The sequence below is a fragment of the Stegodyphus dumicola genome, chromosome 10, assembly GCF_044657685.1.
Source record: "Stegodyphus dumicola isolate Sdum_Otavi_A_Nest chromosome 10, ASM4465768v1".
Taxonomy (NCBI): Eukaryota; Metazoa; Arthropoda; class Arachnida; order Araneae; family Eresidae; genus Stegodyphus; species Stegodyphus dumicola.
In genome coordinates, this window is record NC_140777.1 from 171913267 (window position 1) to 171931952 (window position 18686).

Here is an 18686-nt window from a genome sequence, read left to right on the forward strand (position 1 = left end):
GCTTCATTATTAGAACAATCCGTTATTCTGGCTCTTCAGGCAAGGCGATGTGATACAGCCACAGTGTTTATGCAGGATGGTGCTGCTCCACACATCTCCCGTTGTATGAAACAAGTGCTCCGTCGCCATTTCGGTGACGTCAGAATCATCAGCTGGCAATTTCCTACAGCTTGGCCTCCTAGATTCCCCGACTTGAATCCTTGCAACTTTTGGCTGTGGGGATACCTCAAGGTCATGGTCTACCGTGATCCCATCACATCCCTATCCGACCTTAAAGAAAGCACAGTAAGCAATGTGCGTAAAATTCCCCCAGTTCATGCTGTTTTCAACAGTCAAACATACGATTTTACGCTTCCAGATGGACAATTTTACGCAGACAATGGTGGACATACACAGACATACGCAGACAATGATGGACATAACATCAAGCATGTTTTATAAACTTTTGTAGGTTATTTATATGCTCTCATTAAGACTATGATAAACCACCCAGGGTTGGTTTTTGAAACTCATTGTTTTTCCACCTCGATAACATTTCCATCATTTCATTCTGCCATTACCCAATTTTCATGCAATTTCGCTGTATAGATTTTGCTACAGACTGCTGGCAAATTTCAAGTTTAATTATGGACACCCTGCACATATGTGTAAGATAAAAAGTATGAAAGCAAACTTCTAATTTTAATTGGCTATAACCTCTTTTATTTTTTATTTAATTTGGGGACTTCCTTTCTCTCTCTTAGTGCCATAAGTCTGCATCATTCAAATTAATCATGCGCTTAATGAAGATACCCCTTGCCCAATCAAAATAATTGTAAACCAAAACTTTTTGACTCCCCCTTCTTCCTCTGTATTACTGCTGCAACACTCTCTCACTTTTGCTTGTGCTTTTCTCCTGGCTAAACGCTTCGCTGCAATCATCTATGTGCTGATCGCTTCTATCGCCATAGTATCAAAATCGTAAATGTGATGGAAAAAGACACGATTGGAGTGCCAAGTGAATTGTGACTAAAATGTGAATTTAAATTGAAAAAAAAAAAAAAAAAAAAAAGGGGGGGGGAATTAAAACCGGCTCGACTGCTTCTTCTTCAAAATGGATGGACGCTCTAATCATTAATTATCTACGTTAAACAACATTGCTACTCTTCTACAACTCAGTGTGTAAGGATTCTAAGTTTTACTAACGTTTAGTTTGTTTTAAATCTTTACTATCACTTCTTATTTTCTACTTCCGACCAGAATTACAAGCTTTAACTTATTTATGCAAATTTGTCTTGCTAACGCCAAGTGCTTAAGTTGTGGCTTTTTGCCAAGCAAGAGAGAGGAAAGAGTCATTGCAAGCCGCTTGCCATAGTAGTTTGACTCGGTTGCTGGTTGCCTTCAAGGCCAGAGGTTTAGTCCTCTTGATAATTTTAAACTTATCGTAGTTTTAGCAGCTCTCTGTACTACATACGGATTTTGTTAAATAACGGCCAATCTTAAAGCTAGGCACTTGTATATTAATCCAAAGTTAGTTTTAGTTAGAGTTTTAGTTAGTAGTTTTATATTCTTACGTTCAGACCACAAGTGGTTGGTCTCTGTATTCCGAAGTTCCGGAAATCGCTGTAAAGATAGAAAAATAAAGGGTTTCGTATACCCTTCCTGTGTGTATTGTCTACTTCACAATTTATTGAACATAGCTTGAGTAAGCTCCCTGTTCCGAGTCAGGACAGTTCATGTATCCAAAGCAAGTGAAGAGGAATACAAGTCCTGATAAGTGGTCTTACATCAGTGCTTCCAAAATTGTGCTTTTATTACGTATACATAAGGTGAAGAACAAAGGAAAATAATTAAACAACTCCTGTGTTTAAGCTGCAAAAAATTATTTTTATTAAAAAGATTATCCCATTCCAGGAAAAACTGTTTAGGGTACTAATATTGCCTCATGTTAATTTGTAGTAAAATGCTAATTTATTAGATAAAATATTAAAACTGGAAAAGTTTTTTTTCTTAAAAGAGTAGTTAAAATTTGCAAAAATATTAATGGGAGACACAGCATATATATATTCTTCTTCCTCAAACGTATTCACTCGTTTTACTTTGAAATTGTTTTCCATACCTCGCAGTTCGTTCAATACAGCACTGTTTTATGTATGTAGATCTTATAACAATAGACAAGCTATCAGGTTCAATGTTTCTTCTAACCTTCTTCGGAAACATACAATGACCTGACTAGAACAGAGAGCTTACTAAAGCTATGTTCACTACTTGTAGTAAGTAGACAGGATACAGACGAAGGGTATACAAAACCCTTTATTTTTTTCTTTATATACAATGACTTCCGTACTTCGGAATACAATGACCCTCCACTCGGGGTCTAACTTAAAAGATATCAAAATAAAACTAAACTCTAATTTAACTTTAGAATAAGATTGGCCTTATAATAACAGGAAGCGTATGTAGCACAGAGACTGTGAACACTACAATACGTTTAATTTATCAAGAGGATTAAAACCTCTGGCCTGGAAGGCAAAGTAGCAACTGCGTAACTTCTAAGGTAAGCGGCCTGCTTCGAACTCACGGCTTCCTCTCTTCTGCTTGGCAAAAAGGCCACACTTATATACTTGGCGTTCGCCAGACAACTTTGCATAAACTCCTTCACGCTTATAATTCTGGCCGGAAGTAGAAAATAAGAAGTGATAGTAAAGATTTAAAATAAAATAAACGTTAGTAAAACTTAAGATCCTTACAAAGCTACTAGATACATGTAAGGGTTATTAAGATCAGCGAATGCAGTTCCTTCGGGGTTATAACTATTAGAGTAATTAGGGAAGTCTTAACTGAATGCACGTTTTTTTTCAAATGAAGATAAAGATTGCGTTTCTTTCTTGGCTAAAGCTAAAGTTCACGGTATAATTTATTCCCTGAAAGCTAATTATTATCAAGGTTTTAACAAATATACCGGTAAGACTAATAACTAACGATTTCGAAAAGCATAATGGAATCTTTTCAAAACAAAGCTGGCCTTGTAGAACTGGGATTTTATTCCGAGTATCTTGGACCTTGGTGCATTTGAAATATATATTTTCTGAACTTTAGTTTTCTGTATAACACGGAGCTTTTAATCACAACTTCTATTTTGATATATTCTACATATATTACAAGAATACTGTGGTTATATGATTTTGCAGAGAATCGTCTGTTTTGTTTATTAATAATCAACAAATTTAATTCTGATATCCTGAGGTCGGTTCCACTTTAAAATTGAGTTGAAATCTGTTCCGCTTTAACTGGATTTAATTAATATTTTCACTTTAATTAATATTAAAAAAATGTGAAAGGTTTCAGATTTTAACAGTCGCCCGGAGGAGTTTGATAAGGTTTCTTACGCTCTTGTTGAGCTCGCATACTACCAATCTGCTGTTACACTCACTTTTACTAACCCCCCCTTTTTTTGTTGTTGTTCTCTTTTTAGCTTTTTTATGAAACATAATTTTTTTCGCACTTACGTTATATGCAATTCAACAGCAAAATTACAAAAATTTTAAAAGCAGCGTAACAGTATACGTAGAATAGAATATATCATTAATAATACAATAGAATATATAATATAAATAGTAATATAGAATTCGAAATGTAGCGTTAAGTATTGACATATATTATCTGTTTTTTTTTTAGTCTTATCCCAGTTCGTCATATAAATGTTCAGTTTCCTTACTAAGATGTCTTTACAAAACTTTTTTTTCTTTGTCTTTTTATTATTAACATTTCGTGTGTTTACTTTATTTATTACATATCGCGCTCTCGGCACTTACGCCTCATAAAATTCTATTCAGCAGCAAAATCATAAAATAGTTAAAAATAGCATATCAAAAATGCGCTGGAAATAATTTTTTTTTTTATCCGTACATTGTTCGCTTACAAATCGTTGCGTTTGTTAATCCAAAATTTATTAAAGTTTTACAAAATATGAAAGAGATAATAATACAAATTCGAAACTCAAAATCTGGACATCCAGGAGCCCATTTTCAGGTGGAGGATAATGTTACTCAAAATTGCATGTCTCTAGGTACCGTCGTTTTTTCACAGTGCGAGAAACATACATATTCATGTAGATTTTTCATTATTTAATTTCTTAAAATATAATATAGAACAATAATATTTGGTGGCAATAATTTGAAAACTGAAACGGACATTTATAGTGAATCAACGTACATAAAATGCCGTTTCGAAACTAATAACCCTTCTGAGCTAACGCTCCTTCGTGCTAAAAAAAAATCCGAAATTCAAAATTCGGGCTTCCAGGGACTATCTTTTCAAAATTGCATGGCTCTAAGCACGTTGTTTTTCACAATGCGAGTAACATACATACACACATTCATGCAGATTTTTTATTATTACTTCCTTGTACGAAGTAAAAAGGAAGTATTGTAATCGCGAAAAGTTTCAGGCAGCATATTTCAGCGAAAATAATACATTTTGACAGCTATCAAATGCAATTTAACGATGTTTTTGCGTGACATCTGTACGTAAAGACAGAATAAAAGACTTTTCCTCCAAAAAGGCTATAAAACTGCTTTAAAATGAATTCTGAAAATAATTTTTCGTGGTGTCTGTATACGAACGTATGTACGTACGTACGTACCTCGCATAACTCAAAAACGAGTAGCCTCAGAACGTTGAAATTTTGTATATAGGACTGCTATAACATGTAGATGTGCACCTCGTATTTTGGTTGCAATCGGTCGCACCAAACGTATATAAATATATTTATATATATATCCACTCTGTTACCCGGCTCAGTGATCTCAGTTTCTTTACTCTTATATGGTTGTAAATTGTGCATTTTTTGCTTTAAAAATGATTGAACTATGTTGTTATTATCTTCCGGTTAAGGTTTTTATGCCTTTAGTAAATCTGCAAGCAATATTTGTGCAATTAATCAACCATTTAAAAGCTGTTGAAGTGCGGTTAAGCTTTAAGTTTTAAATAATATGGCGAACATATTTGTTTACATTTGAAACAGCAGAATTGTAGCCAATCTAGAAAGATTAAGCTTCGTAACAAGAAAGATAACGCCTTCATTTATTATTGTGAATTAAATCATGCTTAATGCATTCTGGAATTTTTTCGAGGACATAAGTGTTTAAGATTTACTTCGTAATTTTTAATACAGATATTTTGAGTTTTTATGTATTTTTGCCTTGTTGCGAAGTGAGAACTGAATTAATTGAATGAGAAATACTAAATCGTCTGTGAAAAACTATTTCTTTTTCGTTTTGTTTGCTTAATTTCTTTTATACATCATTCTAGATATATTAGAGTATTTCAATAGAACGTGTGGCAACGATTAGATATTTCTTCAAATGATATAAATGTTGTGCATTCTGAGTGAACGAACAAAATGTAACGCTGTTAAGTGAACCTAGCGCCAGAGTGTCGCTATGGTAAACAAATATAGTGAATTTTAAAGAGTGCATTTATTCTATTGTGGTTTATGCGCTATCGACAAAGTAGATTTAATTCAATACAATAAGTTTAAATGAAAAAAAAAGTATAATTTAATATTCCGTACAAGGAAGTCATTTGGTATACACATCAGATTTTTTAATTTCTTTAATATAATACAAAGCTATAATATTTGATGGCATCAATTTGAAAAGTGATTCGACGCAAAATGCGGTTTTGAGACTAATATCCCATTCAGGACTAACGTTCCCTTTGGCCTAAAAATTAATTCAGATTTTTGATACTAGAGTGAAAATCTCAGTGGATGATTCTAACTGTAAATAAATGAAATCTACATCAATATGAGCTGTAAATACGAAAATTACGTGTATGATAATTACTATACAATTTTTTTTTCCTTGTATAACTCTTGTTAACCGAAATGTTTAATAAAAGCTACAGGAGAAAAACATCATCAAAAATTATACAGTTTTGTTAAAAGCAGAATGAAAATATGTATATAGTATGTCTGAGTTATTTTTCAAATTATATCGAAAATAGTTTTTAATAATTAATAATGAAAATTATTATTTTTTCATCAGTATTAATAATAATGTGATAATTATTTATTGTTCTTATTAATCATTCAATACTCTTCTTATAAGGTATTTCTTCCACCTTCCTAACGTGCCTTCGTGGTGTAGTGGTTCTACACACTGGGCCGGTATTCCAGATGTCCGTGGTTCGTTTCCCGGCGAAGGCGATTGCTGATTTTTCATCTTGCCTGTTTCCCAAAAATACCTAATGTCTCTACAGTGGCGTCCGAACTAAAAGGATTCTGGATGATGACTCTCCAAACACAGGATTTATCGACTGGGTCCCTTGAAAACCCAGTCGCCCTTTAAAACGGGGAGTATATAAAGTATTTCTCCTGCCTTCCTAGCGGGCCTTCGTGGTGTAGTGGTTCTGCACACTGGGCCGGTATTCCAGAGGTCCGTGGTTTGTTTCAGGCGATTGCTCATTTTTTATCTTATCTGCTTCTCAAAAATACCTAATGTCTCTACATTCTTAGTTATAGAAATAAAGAAGAGTGTCAGTGTGTGTGTGTGTAATTCATACAAATCTAAAGTTTTATTTCGATCTTGATGAAACTTGGCATACTTGACCTTCAAAAGGAAGAAAAAGGTCACTACCTATATAAGGTTTCTCAAAAACCACCCCATGGGGTCTGACTGAAAATTCGGCGATTAAGAGCTCTGTGTTGCGTCTTGAGAAAGTGCAGTATATTTTTTTGACAGATTTCTTTGACAGAAGAAACTCTTCCTTCAATGCGCCTAACTTTATTTTCAACAACATCAATTCTGCCTCCCATAGCCTTAAATTTGTTTTTTATTAAGCAAATAATTTCTCTTTTCATTTCCACTTGGCCTAATTCAATATTTTCTTGAATAGTTTTTATCTTTCTACGGATTTTTGGCCAGCTTTTATCCCGTCTTTAACAGCTTTTTTCTTTTTTTTAACGGAGTTGACTGACCCTTCCATCTTTTCTTGGAATACAGCAAAGGCAGTCAAGAGCTGTCTTAGTTGCTCAACAATCGCTCCTGTCACTGGCATTCAACCCCACTCCTTACACCAAAATGTGTTGCGTGCGTATGGGCTCGTAATAAATTGAATGCCCACAGGTCTGATGAGAGGTTAAAAAAATTATTTTATGAAAATGTGCACTTCAATTTTCTGGAATTTTCTGCAGAAGTACTCGTACAAGTGTCTACAGTATCCGACAGTACAATCAGTAGTTACACTTCAAACTACTACCAACGTTAATCACAACACAATACCAAGCGCATCTACAGAGAAAGCTAACTCTGATTTATGTCAGTTCACGCAGAAGGAATAGAATTTCTTCCTTCCTCAGTGGGTAAAACAGTCGGTTAGGAAAAAATATTTTTACAGCATTGGCTCGAACTTTAAACATTCATCTTAGAATTGTCATATATATTATGTCAATATATCATGATTCCTTCTCGGATTCTACACCTTTTGCTCTTATATTTCCATACAGCATATTATGAGTCTTCGCTAAATAAATTCAAAGTAGCGTATTTTCCCACTTACGAACAAAAACTTAAATGTCGAAATTTTCGTTTGAAATGAGAGTCGAAAGTCACCTGCCGTGTTGCATAAAATTAGAAACATCATTAAAGGAATGCTTACACATTTTTAGCACGATTTCTGTTAAGAATATTAAAAACAGCAAATGTTTTGGAATAAAACTTTCTGGCAGCAGCTTATTGTGAAATAAGAAATATAGTCTGCTACTTTTAAATTTATTCTTCCTTCAAAATGTCACATGTAACCAAACTGTTGATTAAAGAATATATTTTTACGCTTTTCGAAGAGAAATATTCCTATTACATAATTCAGAAACAGACTGTTTTATTTACAATATATACTTCTTTCGTTGCAAAAGCTTCTTGACGGCAATGCAGCGAAAGTTGTAAATTTCATTTTCATTTGGCATATTTTGCCCCCTATTTCTTGCAGTTTGTCACGTTCCTTCTGTTTTTTTTTTTTTTTTTTTTCTTTCATGTGATTTATTTCGAAATGAATACAGGACGAATTTTAAAAGAATTTTTTTTACTTATTTTGCATTTGTATACACACACACACACATATATATAGAAAGAGATAAATATATAAAAAAATAAGAGGCAAAATTAAAAACAACTTTTTTTTATACCCGTCCTGCGCTCTAGCAGCAGAATTGAAGTAAAATAAACTTAGAACATCGAAAGTTAAAAGTAAAAATAAAAATGCAAAAGGGGAAAAATATACAAGAAATAAAAATATAAAAATTAATCTTCTTTTACTGACATTCCAATTCAGAATGCATCAGAGGAAAAACTCCATAAAAGTTAATTAATATGCTTCGAAAACGTATTTCGTTTTCCTGGTTCATTTGAGACCGAAAACAGAAAAAAGAAACAAATTTTCATTGTATATAGATATCGATATTCTTGCATCGTATTTACTAGTGCATACTGAACAACGCAAAATACTTTATAAAGTTAGCAAAATAATTATTGCAGTTAACTGCCACAGTTGCTAATGGTATCTGGCATCTCGGTTGTATATGACCTTGAGTTATGTCATAATTTACGAAAACAGGCAGAATCACATGCGATGTGTATTCAAGGATATTAATTATCAGATCGTTCAAATTAATTACAGCATTCTTCACACGTTTAGCTTTTTTTAAGGGAAAAAATGCACTGTTGTTGTATAGCTTTGGAATTTTCCTTGTTCAGTATCTTTACCAAGAGGAAGGGGGGGACAAGAAGCTTATGAAATTAGCTTTTTGTAATTATCATCATAACTCCGAATACTTATTATGGCAAAAAAACTCTTACTGAAATAAATAAACGAGAGAGAGAAGGGGGAGGGAAGATTTACCATTTTGTTTTCCGGTTTACGTACAATCAAATTCAAGGTCGACAGTTTAAAATTTTCCGTGAGAATTTGTCGCATTTAAAATGATTTGCTGTGTCAATGTTCACCTTCAGAAATTCCTTGAAAAGTCACTCTGATTTATGAACTACTGGCTATGTTACCAGACTTGGCCTGGTGTGAGAAGAAATTAATGATATGTTTTAATAAAGTGCTCTTGTGAATTAAAGTAGCATTTAAAATAGCATTAAGGTTAAAAAAAGGCAAATTTTGCGGACATTCATTTATAACTGAGCTGTTTGCTGTTTAACTGGAAAACTTTGTTTGTTTGCTGTTAACTTTTACCGAGCTTTTGAGAAAGGGATACAGGAATTATGGATACATCATAATATGGTACCTACAAAAAAATATGCGTTAACAAACCTGCTTCCTATAAACACATTTCTTAAAATAGCATCTTCGCCTTGTCTTCCAACATTATTTTTGTGAGACCTTGTATGTGATGACCTTGTTAGACAGTTTAAGAAAGACCAACTTTTTATTTAAACCGTATCATGTACTTTTTGCATTATTTTCTATACTAAAATGATATACTTTTCACGTCGTAACACATACATTAATTCGATATTTCACTCTCAAATCCTCTCACGAAAATGCAAATTTGTTTATTTCTTAGACGAAAAAATTACATAGAAAAAAAAATCGACATGAAATCGAGAAATGATTATAAATCATGGGTAAGATTGTAAGAAAACCTTACAATGACAGTTCTATAAGAGTTGCTTTCCCCTCCCACTTTTCCTCAGTATCTGTAAAGACTTATTTTATTACGGCAAAGCACGAGAGGGCTTTGTGCTTAAGTTCAGGGATGCCTTCGTGAAGAGCTTTCTAAGGAAAACTGGCTCGTATCCACGTTACATGTGAAGAAAACTACGGAACCATTCAACCAGCTCATTCGCCTGGAATCAAACCCAGGTCGAACTACCAGTGTTTAGCGACTTTATACTGCTCGGCCGCTGGTGGGCTTAGTGTCTTAAACATCACTCTAATTTTGACAAGGTTCTGAAGCAATTAGGAACGGTTTTCATTGCCTATTAATAACTAGATTCAAAACATAGACAAATACTAAACAAGTGCCCTTGAATATGGCCATTAATTAATATTCAGGGAGGGGACAAAACAATCAATGCTTAAAATATTTAATGGTTCTAAATCTTTATTGTATTATTCCCCCCTTTTCCCATTACATTCTTCACACCCCAAATTCTGTTTTTGTTTGTTCGTTGTTGTTGTTGTTTAAGAGTAGTTCCGATAATTAGAGAAACTCAAAATGAAATATGAAACATGCGTAGCATACTCCGAAGTATGCTAGTGTAGTATCAAAAGTGTCGTGTATCACGATCCTGTTGTGTCTGAAATGGATCTCGTGGCAAGATTCGCCTGCCCAGCTGCTACAATCAAAGGATCTCCCGGCTTGTTTGAATATGCCCGGCAATCAATGGTCCGTTGGTGACAGGTATATTTGGAGTCTGATGGTGCAAACTTCAAGCATCTGTTCTAACATTCAAGCTGTCGTGCACCATTTGTATTCATATTCAATAAATGTTTCAAATTAATTACTCTTGTTTCTTTTCCCATCTTCTACCTCTACATGCCACTTACCCCTGACATTTCCGGGCATGGGTTCCTATGCAATTTTTAAGCCTTATGATGTATCCTACCTCCCCTAGAAGTTTGTCGCAACCTTTACGGTACACCCTGTATAATACATAAATATAAAGTTTATACATTAATCTTCTTCTTTATGCGTAGTAGTCGAAATTTAAGCTGATATTTTTATAGCAGTTTTATTCCTTCCATGGTCCATATAACATATATAAAAAGTTTCAAAGTACACCAACTGTAGTTGACTCTACTTAGGCCTGAGTACAGTCACTTTAATTATAACCACCCTGTAGTAACGATTCTCTTAGAATTGACGCAGTGATTTGTTGATTGTACCTAAATAATAAAGTTATATATTTGGTGTAGTGACTTTTGGGTAATCAGAAACTGGTTTCTGGATAACTGACTACAAAATTGTTTCAAAAGGCGAGAAATTATAAAGTGATCAAACACCAAAGAAAATAGAGACATCATTAACAGATTGTTCTGTTAAACCCACTGATAGCACGCCAGGGTTGAGAAGAATCCAGTCATATTTCCTGATCCTCAATTAATCTATTTAAGAACACGCACACCAATAATAATAATAATAACTCTGAAAGGTTTCAGATTTTAAATTACGTCCAAACGGGCGTTTTTTAAACATTTTCTGTTATACCTTTATCTATTAAATACTATGTTCTTCGCACTTAAATCATAAAATTCAGTTCAAGAGCAATATATAGTAAAATAATTTTAAAATGAGCATATCTTTAGAATTTCTGATACGCAGTCTCCCACGCTGTAGAATTTTTTTTTTTTTTTTTTTTTTTTTGTACAACGTTGACATTGCTCGCTTTGAAATCCTTGAGTGTTTTAATCAAAAACTCGTTAACGTTTTACAAAATATAAAATCGATAATAAACCAAATTCCAAATTTGGGCTTCCACATACCCATATTCGCAGTAGGATTACGTTATTTAAAACTTGATGGCTCTAGGTACCGTTGTTTTGTCACAGTGCAAGAAACATTCATGCATTTATGCAGATTCTTCATTATTTAATTTCTTTAAATATAATACGGGGCGATAATATTTGGTGACAATTTGAAAAGTGAAACAATGGTTGTAGTGAATCAATGCAAAATGCCAAAATGAAATTAATAGTCCTTCTGGGCAAATTGCCCCTTTGGACTAATAAAATATGCATTTGGAATGTGGTAAAAGATCCAATCGTTTCGAAAAAATCAACATTATTTCAAAATATTGCTTTCTCGCTCGGATATATCTGGAGAACACTTCTCGGAACTAGCAAAAATGTTGAATGAACAGAAATGTGAAAATAAAATACTCGATGAACGTGTAAGTGTCTTGAATTTTTTTATAGAAGAATATACTGAAACATTTTCAGATTTTGGCGAGCATACTTCTGCCTTGAAACTGGTATTTAAACCATATTTGAAGATATATCAGAGCTTTCTTGATGTATAACTAAATAAATAACGTTTTTTGTATTATTTATATATAATGCAATACATTGATAAAACTATAATAATTTCACAAAAGTCGCATTTATAGGTCAGTATCAGCTTATGTGGCCTCCTCCTATATTACTTCCTAATTTAAATGTGGCCTCTAATGGTAAAAATGTTCCCCACCTCTGACCTTTAACGTCGAGTACAAATGATACGAATTTTTGGAGAGCAAAGCACAATTTTTATGCAAGATGGCGCTCCTAAGCACATTGCAAGACGAAGCTGCTGAATATCCATTTTGGAAATGACAGAATTATAAGCCGTCATTTTCCAACAGCCTCGGCGCCACAATCACCTGACCTTAATCCTTATGATTTGTGGTTTGAGGGTTATCTGAAAAATGTTTCCAGTGGCGCGATTTAGCTGAATTGAAAACATGGCTTAGTACGCACCAGATTTACGATATCAGCATGGATGCAATCTGATCTATCTTTGAACATGCTGTTTTGGGATTTCAGCTGTTGCAGAAGATGGTTGGGCAGCATATTGAACACATTTTAGCAAGTTCAGGGAAAATTAAAACAAATCACTGATTTTTTTTTTTTTTTAACATAATAGTTGGCCTAGAGACAATTAAAAAACCAATTTTTTGATAAAATGTCGACCTACATTTTTCTTTCGCAAATTCCCATCGCTTCACGTACGTTTAGGTCATTCTGATCAGTAGTTTCTTTTTTACATTCTCTTGAAAGCAGGACTTTAATTATAATCATCCTGTAAAGCTCAGCTTTCCTCCTTTAGATGACGATGTCTTATCAAGGTGTACCCTGATGGGCTTAGATTTATGCTGTGGAGACTAAAAGAAAAGTAATGAGATAAAGGTATCACATGTTGTCTAAATACTTATATTTGTAATAAGGAGTATTTTCTTATTTCAGAAAAGTGTCCTGGGAGTGGAATCCGAAATACGTGAACGCGGAGGATCAGCCCGTTCATACGTTTGTGATGTGAGCAATGAAAACCATGTAAAACATGTCGGCAAGCTCGTGCAGGGTGAGGTGGGTGACGTCACTATCTTAGTCAACAATGCCGGTATTTTCCATAATGTGTTCTTCACTGACCTAGACTGTGATAAAATCAGAAGAACAATAGAAGTCAACCTTTTAGCACATTTTTGGGTATGTATGTTTAATATAATATAAAAATTCACGTAATGCTAGTATTTTTCAAAATGTGTTCTTCACCAAGAAAATTTTACTTTATTTTTTTTTAATAAATAACTTTATATTTTAAAATTTGTCTCTGTTAATAACTTTTATATTTTAAAATTTGGTCTTTGTGATATTAATTTAAATAAGGCAGTATTTCGAACTTTTAGAAATAAAGAATCTTAGGTCTAAATGTAGGATAGCCTTTAAAGCAATTAAATTTTTGTTTACATATTAATTCCTATAATATTAAGCTATCCAATCTTTCAACCAAACATGAACAAGAGATACAGCATTTTTTAAAAACTGAAGGTGCTGGAGCGCGATTCAGAAACTAACCTTGGCACAAAATACTTCGACTTGTAATAACTGCAAGGAAAAAATTGCATTTCATTAGTACACATTTAGCTGAATTGAAAACATGGCTTAGTACGCACCAGATTTACGATATCAGCATGGATGCAATCTGATCTATCTTTGAACATGCTGTTTTGGGATTTCAGCTGTTGCAGAAGATGGTTGGGCAGCATATTGAACACATTTTAGCAAGTTCAGGGAAAATTAAAACAAATCACTGATTTTTTTTTTTTTTAACATAATAGTTGGCCTAGAGACAATTAAAAAACCAATTTTTTGATAAATCATTCGTACACTGGTGTCTAAAGTTACAAACACAACATACATAATATCTGGAAAAATAAATGATTTATTGTAATGGAATTTTGGACACAGATGTCCAGTACGATGAGGTAACAAAATAAAAGAGGTAGATGTTTATGATTTGCAGATGAAACCAAAAACGGCCAAAATATGACACCTCCTACTTCCAGAACAATCTGGCTAACAAAGAATGTGCTCCACGCCGCAGATTTATATGCCTCCCAGTGGACCCTCATACTATAAATGAGGTCGACACGTTATAAGCAATTTAGATTCGGTAACTTTTCTGCCAATACTGTACTACTAATAACTTCTTCCATCAGAAAATCGTCGATCAGTTGAGCTTTTTGGCCTGGCTTTATCGTCCATCAAGATATAGTTTTTCTCAATAGCACCACAGAAAACCTTACAATAAAAGGTATTTCTCCCGCCTTCTTAGCGAGCCTTCGTGGTGTAGTGGTCAGCACACTCAGCCCGTAATTGAGAGGTCTGCGGTTCGATTCCTGGCGAAGGCGTTGCTAATTTTTAGAGCTACAGTATTATTAACTTATATGCTCATGGATGCCATCCATTTGCATTTGCCGGAGACTGTTGCATTTTTTCCCCAATTTTCACCCTTTTCTAAGAAGAAAGGGGAGAGAGGGCTGAAAAGAGGGAGAAAACTGAATTTATATACCCGTATGTGGGCAGCAAAAATGCTAGTGTTAAAAACAATCGAATCTGATATTTTTTTGTGCAATGCCCCCGCCGGGACTCGAACCTGGACCTCTCGAATACACGCCGAGTGTGCTACCGTTACACTACGAAGGTATACTGGAAGGAGGGAGAAAATAATTGTGACATATGCACACTGATGCATATTTTGGACACTGGTCTTTTTTCCTATTAAAATACAGATTCGGTTAAATAAATTTCTATTTAACTAATAAACGAATCGCGGTTTTAATATAAATTCTTATCATGATAAATTTGCAATAAAATGAATGCCTTCGAACAACTATAATAATTTCACTTCTAACGTAATTTTTCAGATGAACAAGTTTTTCCTCCCTAAGATGTTGGAAATGGAGAAGGGGCACATCGTAGCTATTTCTTCTATAGCTGGATTATTAGGATGGCTGTACATGTCAGATTACAGGTAAAAGTAATAATTCTGAAAGGTTTCCATTCGTTTTAATTGTATTAAATTTGTGGAAATGTATACATTTTTTAATTTTTTAAATGTAGTGCATCGAAGTTTGCCATGCATGGTATGATGGAAGCTATTGAAGAAGAAATAAGAATACTTGGAAAAAGCAGTAAAATCTTTTTTACAACAGTTTGCCCGCTAACTTTGGATAACGGTCTCAACCAGAATCCAACGACAAGGTAATTTTTTATTGATTTTTTGATTCAAATATTAATATTACACAGTTTCTCAGCAAGCAATTAAGTTAACGCAAAATTCTGCAATTTGAAAATATACAGTTTTAGTTCTTCTTTACTTTGGCGCAATTTTTGAAAACTGATTAGTAGTTTTAAATGTTATTATTTAAGTCTTAAAAAATAAAAAATAATAAAAAAAGAGAAAAGATAATCTGAAAGGTTTCAGATTTTAAATTACGTCCAAAGGGAAGTTTTTATTTACATTTTGTCTGTTGCTTTTATTTATTAAATATTACGTTCTTCGCACTTAAACCATAAAATTCAGTTCAAGAGCAATTTTGCAAAATAGTTTTATATTGAGCATACCTTTAAAATTTCCGATACAGAGTCCCTCGCGCTGGAGATAAAAATGTTTTTCCGTACAACGTTGCCATTGCTCGCTTTGAAATTCTTGAGTTTGTTAATCAAAAATTCGTTAAAATTTAACAAAATATGAAATTGATAATAAAATTCCAAATTTCGGCTTCCACATGCCTATATTCGCAGTAGGATTACGTCATTCAAAATTCGACGCCTCTATGTACCGTTGTGTTATCACAATACAAGAAATATTCATACATTTATGCAGATTTTTGATTATTTAATTTCTTCAAACATAATGCAGGACGTAATGCATTTGGTGACAAAAGTTAAACGAACATTTATAGTGAAACAACGCAAAATTGCAAAACGAAAACAATAGTCCTTCAGGGATAAAACCTCTTTGAACTAATAATAATTATAATAATAGAAAATCTGAAAGCTTTCAGATTTTGTATTACGCCCAAAGGAGCGGCTTTTTTTTTAAACGTTTTGTGTGTTACCTTTATTTATTAAATATCATGTTCCTCGCACTTAAACCATATAAAATTCAATTTAACAGCAATATCACGAAATATTTAAAAACAACACATCTTTAGAATTTCCGATAGACAATATCGCACGCTGGAGATAAAAATGCTTTTTGCGTACAAGTATTGCCATTGCTCGCTTTGAAATCGCTGAGGTCGTTAATAAAAAATTCGTTAAAGTTTTATAAAATATGAAATAGATAATAAAACAAATTCAAAATTCAGTGTTCATGTTCGGGTGGAGGATTACATTATTCAAAATTGGATGACTCTAGGTTCCGTCGTTTTTTCATAATGCGAGAAACATACCTATATTCATGTAGATTCTTCATTATTAAATTTCTTTAAATATAATACAGGGTGATAATATTTAGTGGCAACAATTTACGAAGTGATTCGACGTTTATAGTGAAACGCCACAAAATGCCGTTTTGAGACTAATAACTCTTCTCGGCCATCTCTTCCTTTGGCATAAAAAGCACATTTATTATTGAGCGATTGTGCTTTAAATGGACTACAAAATGCTATCTTCTTTTCAAATAAAAATAATATCTACTACTGCTAGCTCATAAAATCAAGTCTTTGTTGTTGAATAAAATTAAAATTTAATTCTAAAAGAATTTCATCTTTAAAAGCTCCACGTTTCTATATTTTCTTTGACGTGAATTTCAACTTTAAATGTTTCACACATTTTCTTTGATATTTTTCTGTCTATGACGGCATGGACAAAAAAATCAAAATATTTAAAAAGTATAGTGAAATCTGAACAAATTAAAAAACATTAAGAGGCTTACAATTTTATAGATTAAAGCAAAGTTTGATTAAAACCATTAGATTTTATTATTGGTGCAGACAACAGCATACGCAAGAATTAACTGATTACAAAATCTAAGAAAAATGATTTTTAATAATTAATTTACTGTACAGAGAAGCTTTTTGTATATGAACTTTTATAATTTAGTATACAACTGAAAATTCTTATGCATCGTCCACTTATCGTGGACACGATTTAGTCTTAAATGAAAGGAAGAACACGAAGCAGGGAATTTGCAAATAAAATCAATTTTATTTAAAAAACTTACGGCAAAATAGAAAGAGGCATCAAATTAATTTCTCTTGAAAATATAATCAGTTGTAGTTCTTAACAGGCCTGTGGAGTCGGAGTTGGGCAGATTTTGGGGTAAAAGGAGTTGGAGCTGGCGTCGTTAAAACAGACCGACTCCAGTTTTTGTTGGACAGTTTGAATTTGAAATGAAATTAAAGCGAATTAAAAAAATTAATGACAAACTGAGTTGTTATTTTTATTTATGAACTATATACATTAATAAATAGTCATTTTCTATTTTATTGACATATTAATAAATAAATATAAGGGAAAAGGATGGATGTGATATTTGTGTAATTTATTGATTAAACCGATTCATTTAGTTACAAATCTGACTGGTAAATTTAGGTAAGCAGCAATAGCAGCAAGAACTCCCAAAATTGATGCCATTCTTAGGAGGCGAGAAGGAAAAAGGGTCTGGGGTTTATTCAAATATGGCAAAGCACACGAGGGCTATTTGCCTAAAGGGAGGGATGCCTTCGTGGAGGACTTTCTAAGCGAGCAGAGAAAGGAGCAATTATTGATCAAGCAATGCGATGAGGAAATGCATACTTGATAATATAGAGATTGTTAGAATTAAGAACGTTTTTAGAAGATGCGGATAACCCTAATGTTTCACTAATAGAAAGACTGTGGAATGAACATTCAGAATTGGAAACTCTTCTTTCCACACCTTATATAGCCACAAAATACCTACAATCTGAAGAATTAACAGGAGGCTAGAATGGAAGAATGTGATGTTTGTTCTTTCTGTGAAATGAAGGGTTAATTGCAGAAGGAATCATTTCTTCAATAAAGAAAAAAAGAAACTAGTTTCCTAGACAATGAGATCTTGCTGGGTTCAGTACCTATAAGCCATCTATGAACTTTCAATAAGAATGAAATTATTTTCAGAACAATTGGAATATTCAAATCAGGACAGTCAAACTGCAGACATTGCAACATCATCCTCTTTCAGTGATGAATTAGATTTTGAGAAATATTTTTGGATAATATTGAAAAGGCTTAGGCAAAGCGAATGAAAATAAAGAACCAACAGCCTTTAGATATGAAAACGAAGAAATACAAACAAGATTTCTACACGGCCTTTGAAGAAATAAAGAAATATGATTGCTCTTGCAAGACACCTGTTTTAGAGCTCATAAAACTCTATCCTGAAATGCTAAAAGAAGTAAGTCCTCACAGTAACAGCTCTTCCTCTTAATCAAGACAGTGTGGAAAGGTTCTTCTCAGCTCTGAAGTTTATTAAATCTGATCTTTGGTCCTCCAACAAAGATCTTGCCGAAGCAAGCTGTTTCTTAGAAATAACTAATGCCAGTTTTTCCATTTCATAATAAATGCTAATTAATATAAATAACTTGCTATACCATCAATATTTTTCTGTAGCATCTATTACTTCTTTTATATTAATTAAGTAAGCTGTAACCCATGTGTATATGTTTACACACACACATATATATATATGA

General features: G+C 33.2%; 1 protein-coding gene across 1 annotated transcript in view; it reads left to right on the plus strand.

The window, feature by feature from the left end:
- Positions 1–18686, plus strand: part of LOC118186327 (short-chain dehydrogenase/reductase family 16C member 6-like) — a 67653-nt gene that overhangs the window by 35177 nt on the left and 13790 nt on the right. Inside the window, exons 2-4 of the mRNA XM_035356410.2 lie at positions 12931–13170; positions 14892–14998; positions 15088–15228. Of these exons, the coding sequence (XP_035212301.1) occupies positions 12931–13170; positions 14892–14998; positions 15088–15228 (488 nt within the window). The remainder of the gene's footprint in view (positions 1–12930; positions 13171–14891; positions 14999–15087; positions 15229–18686) is intronic.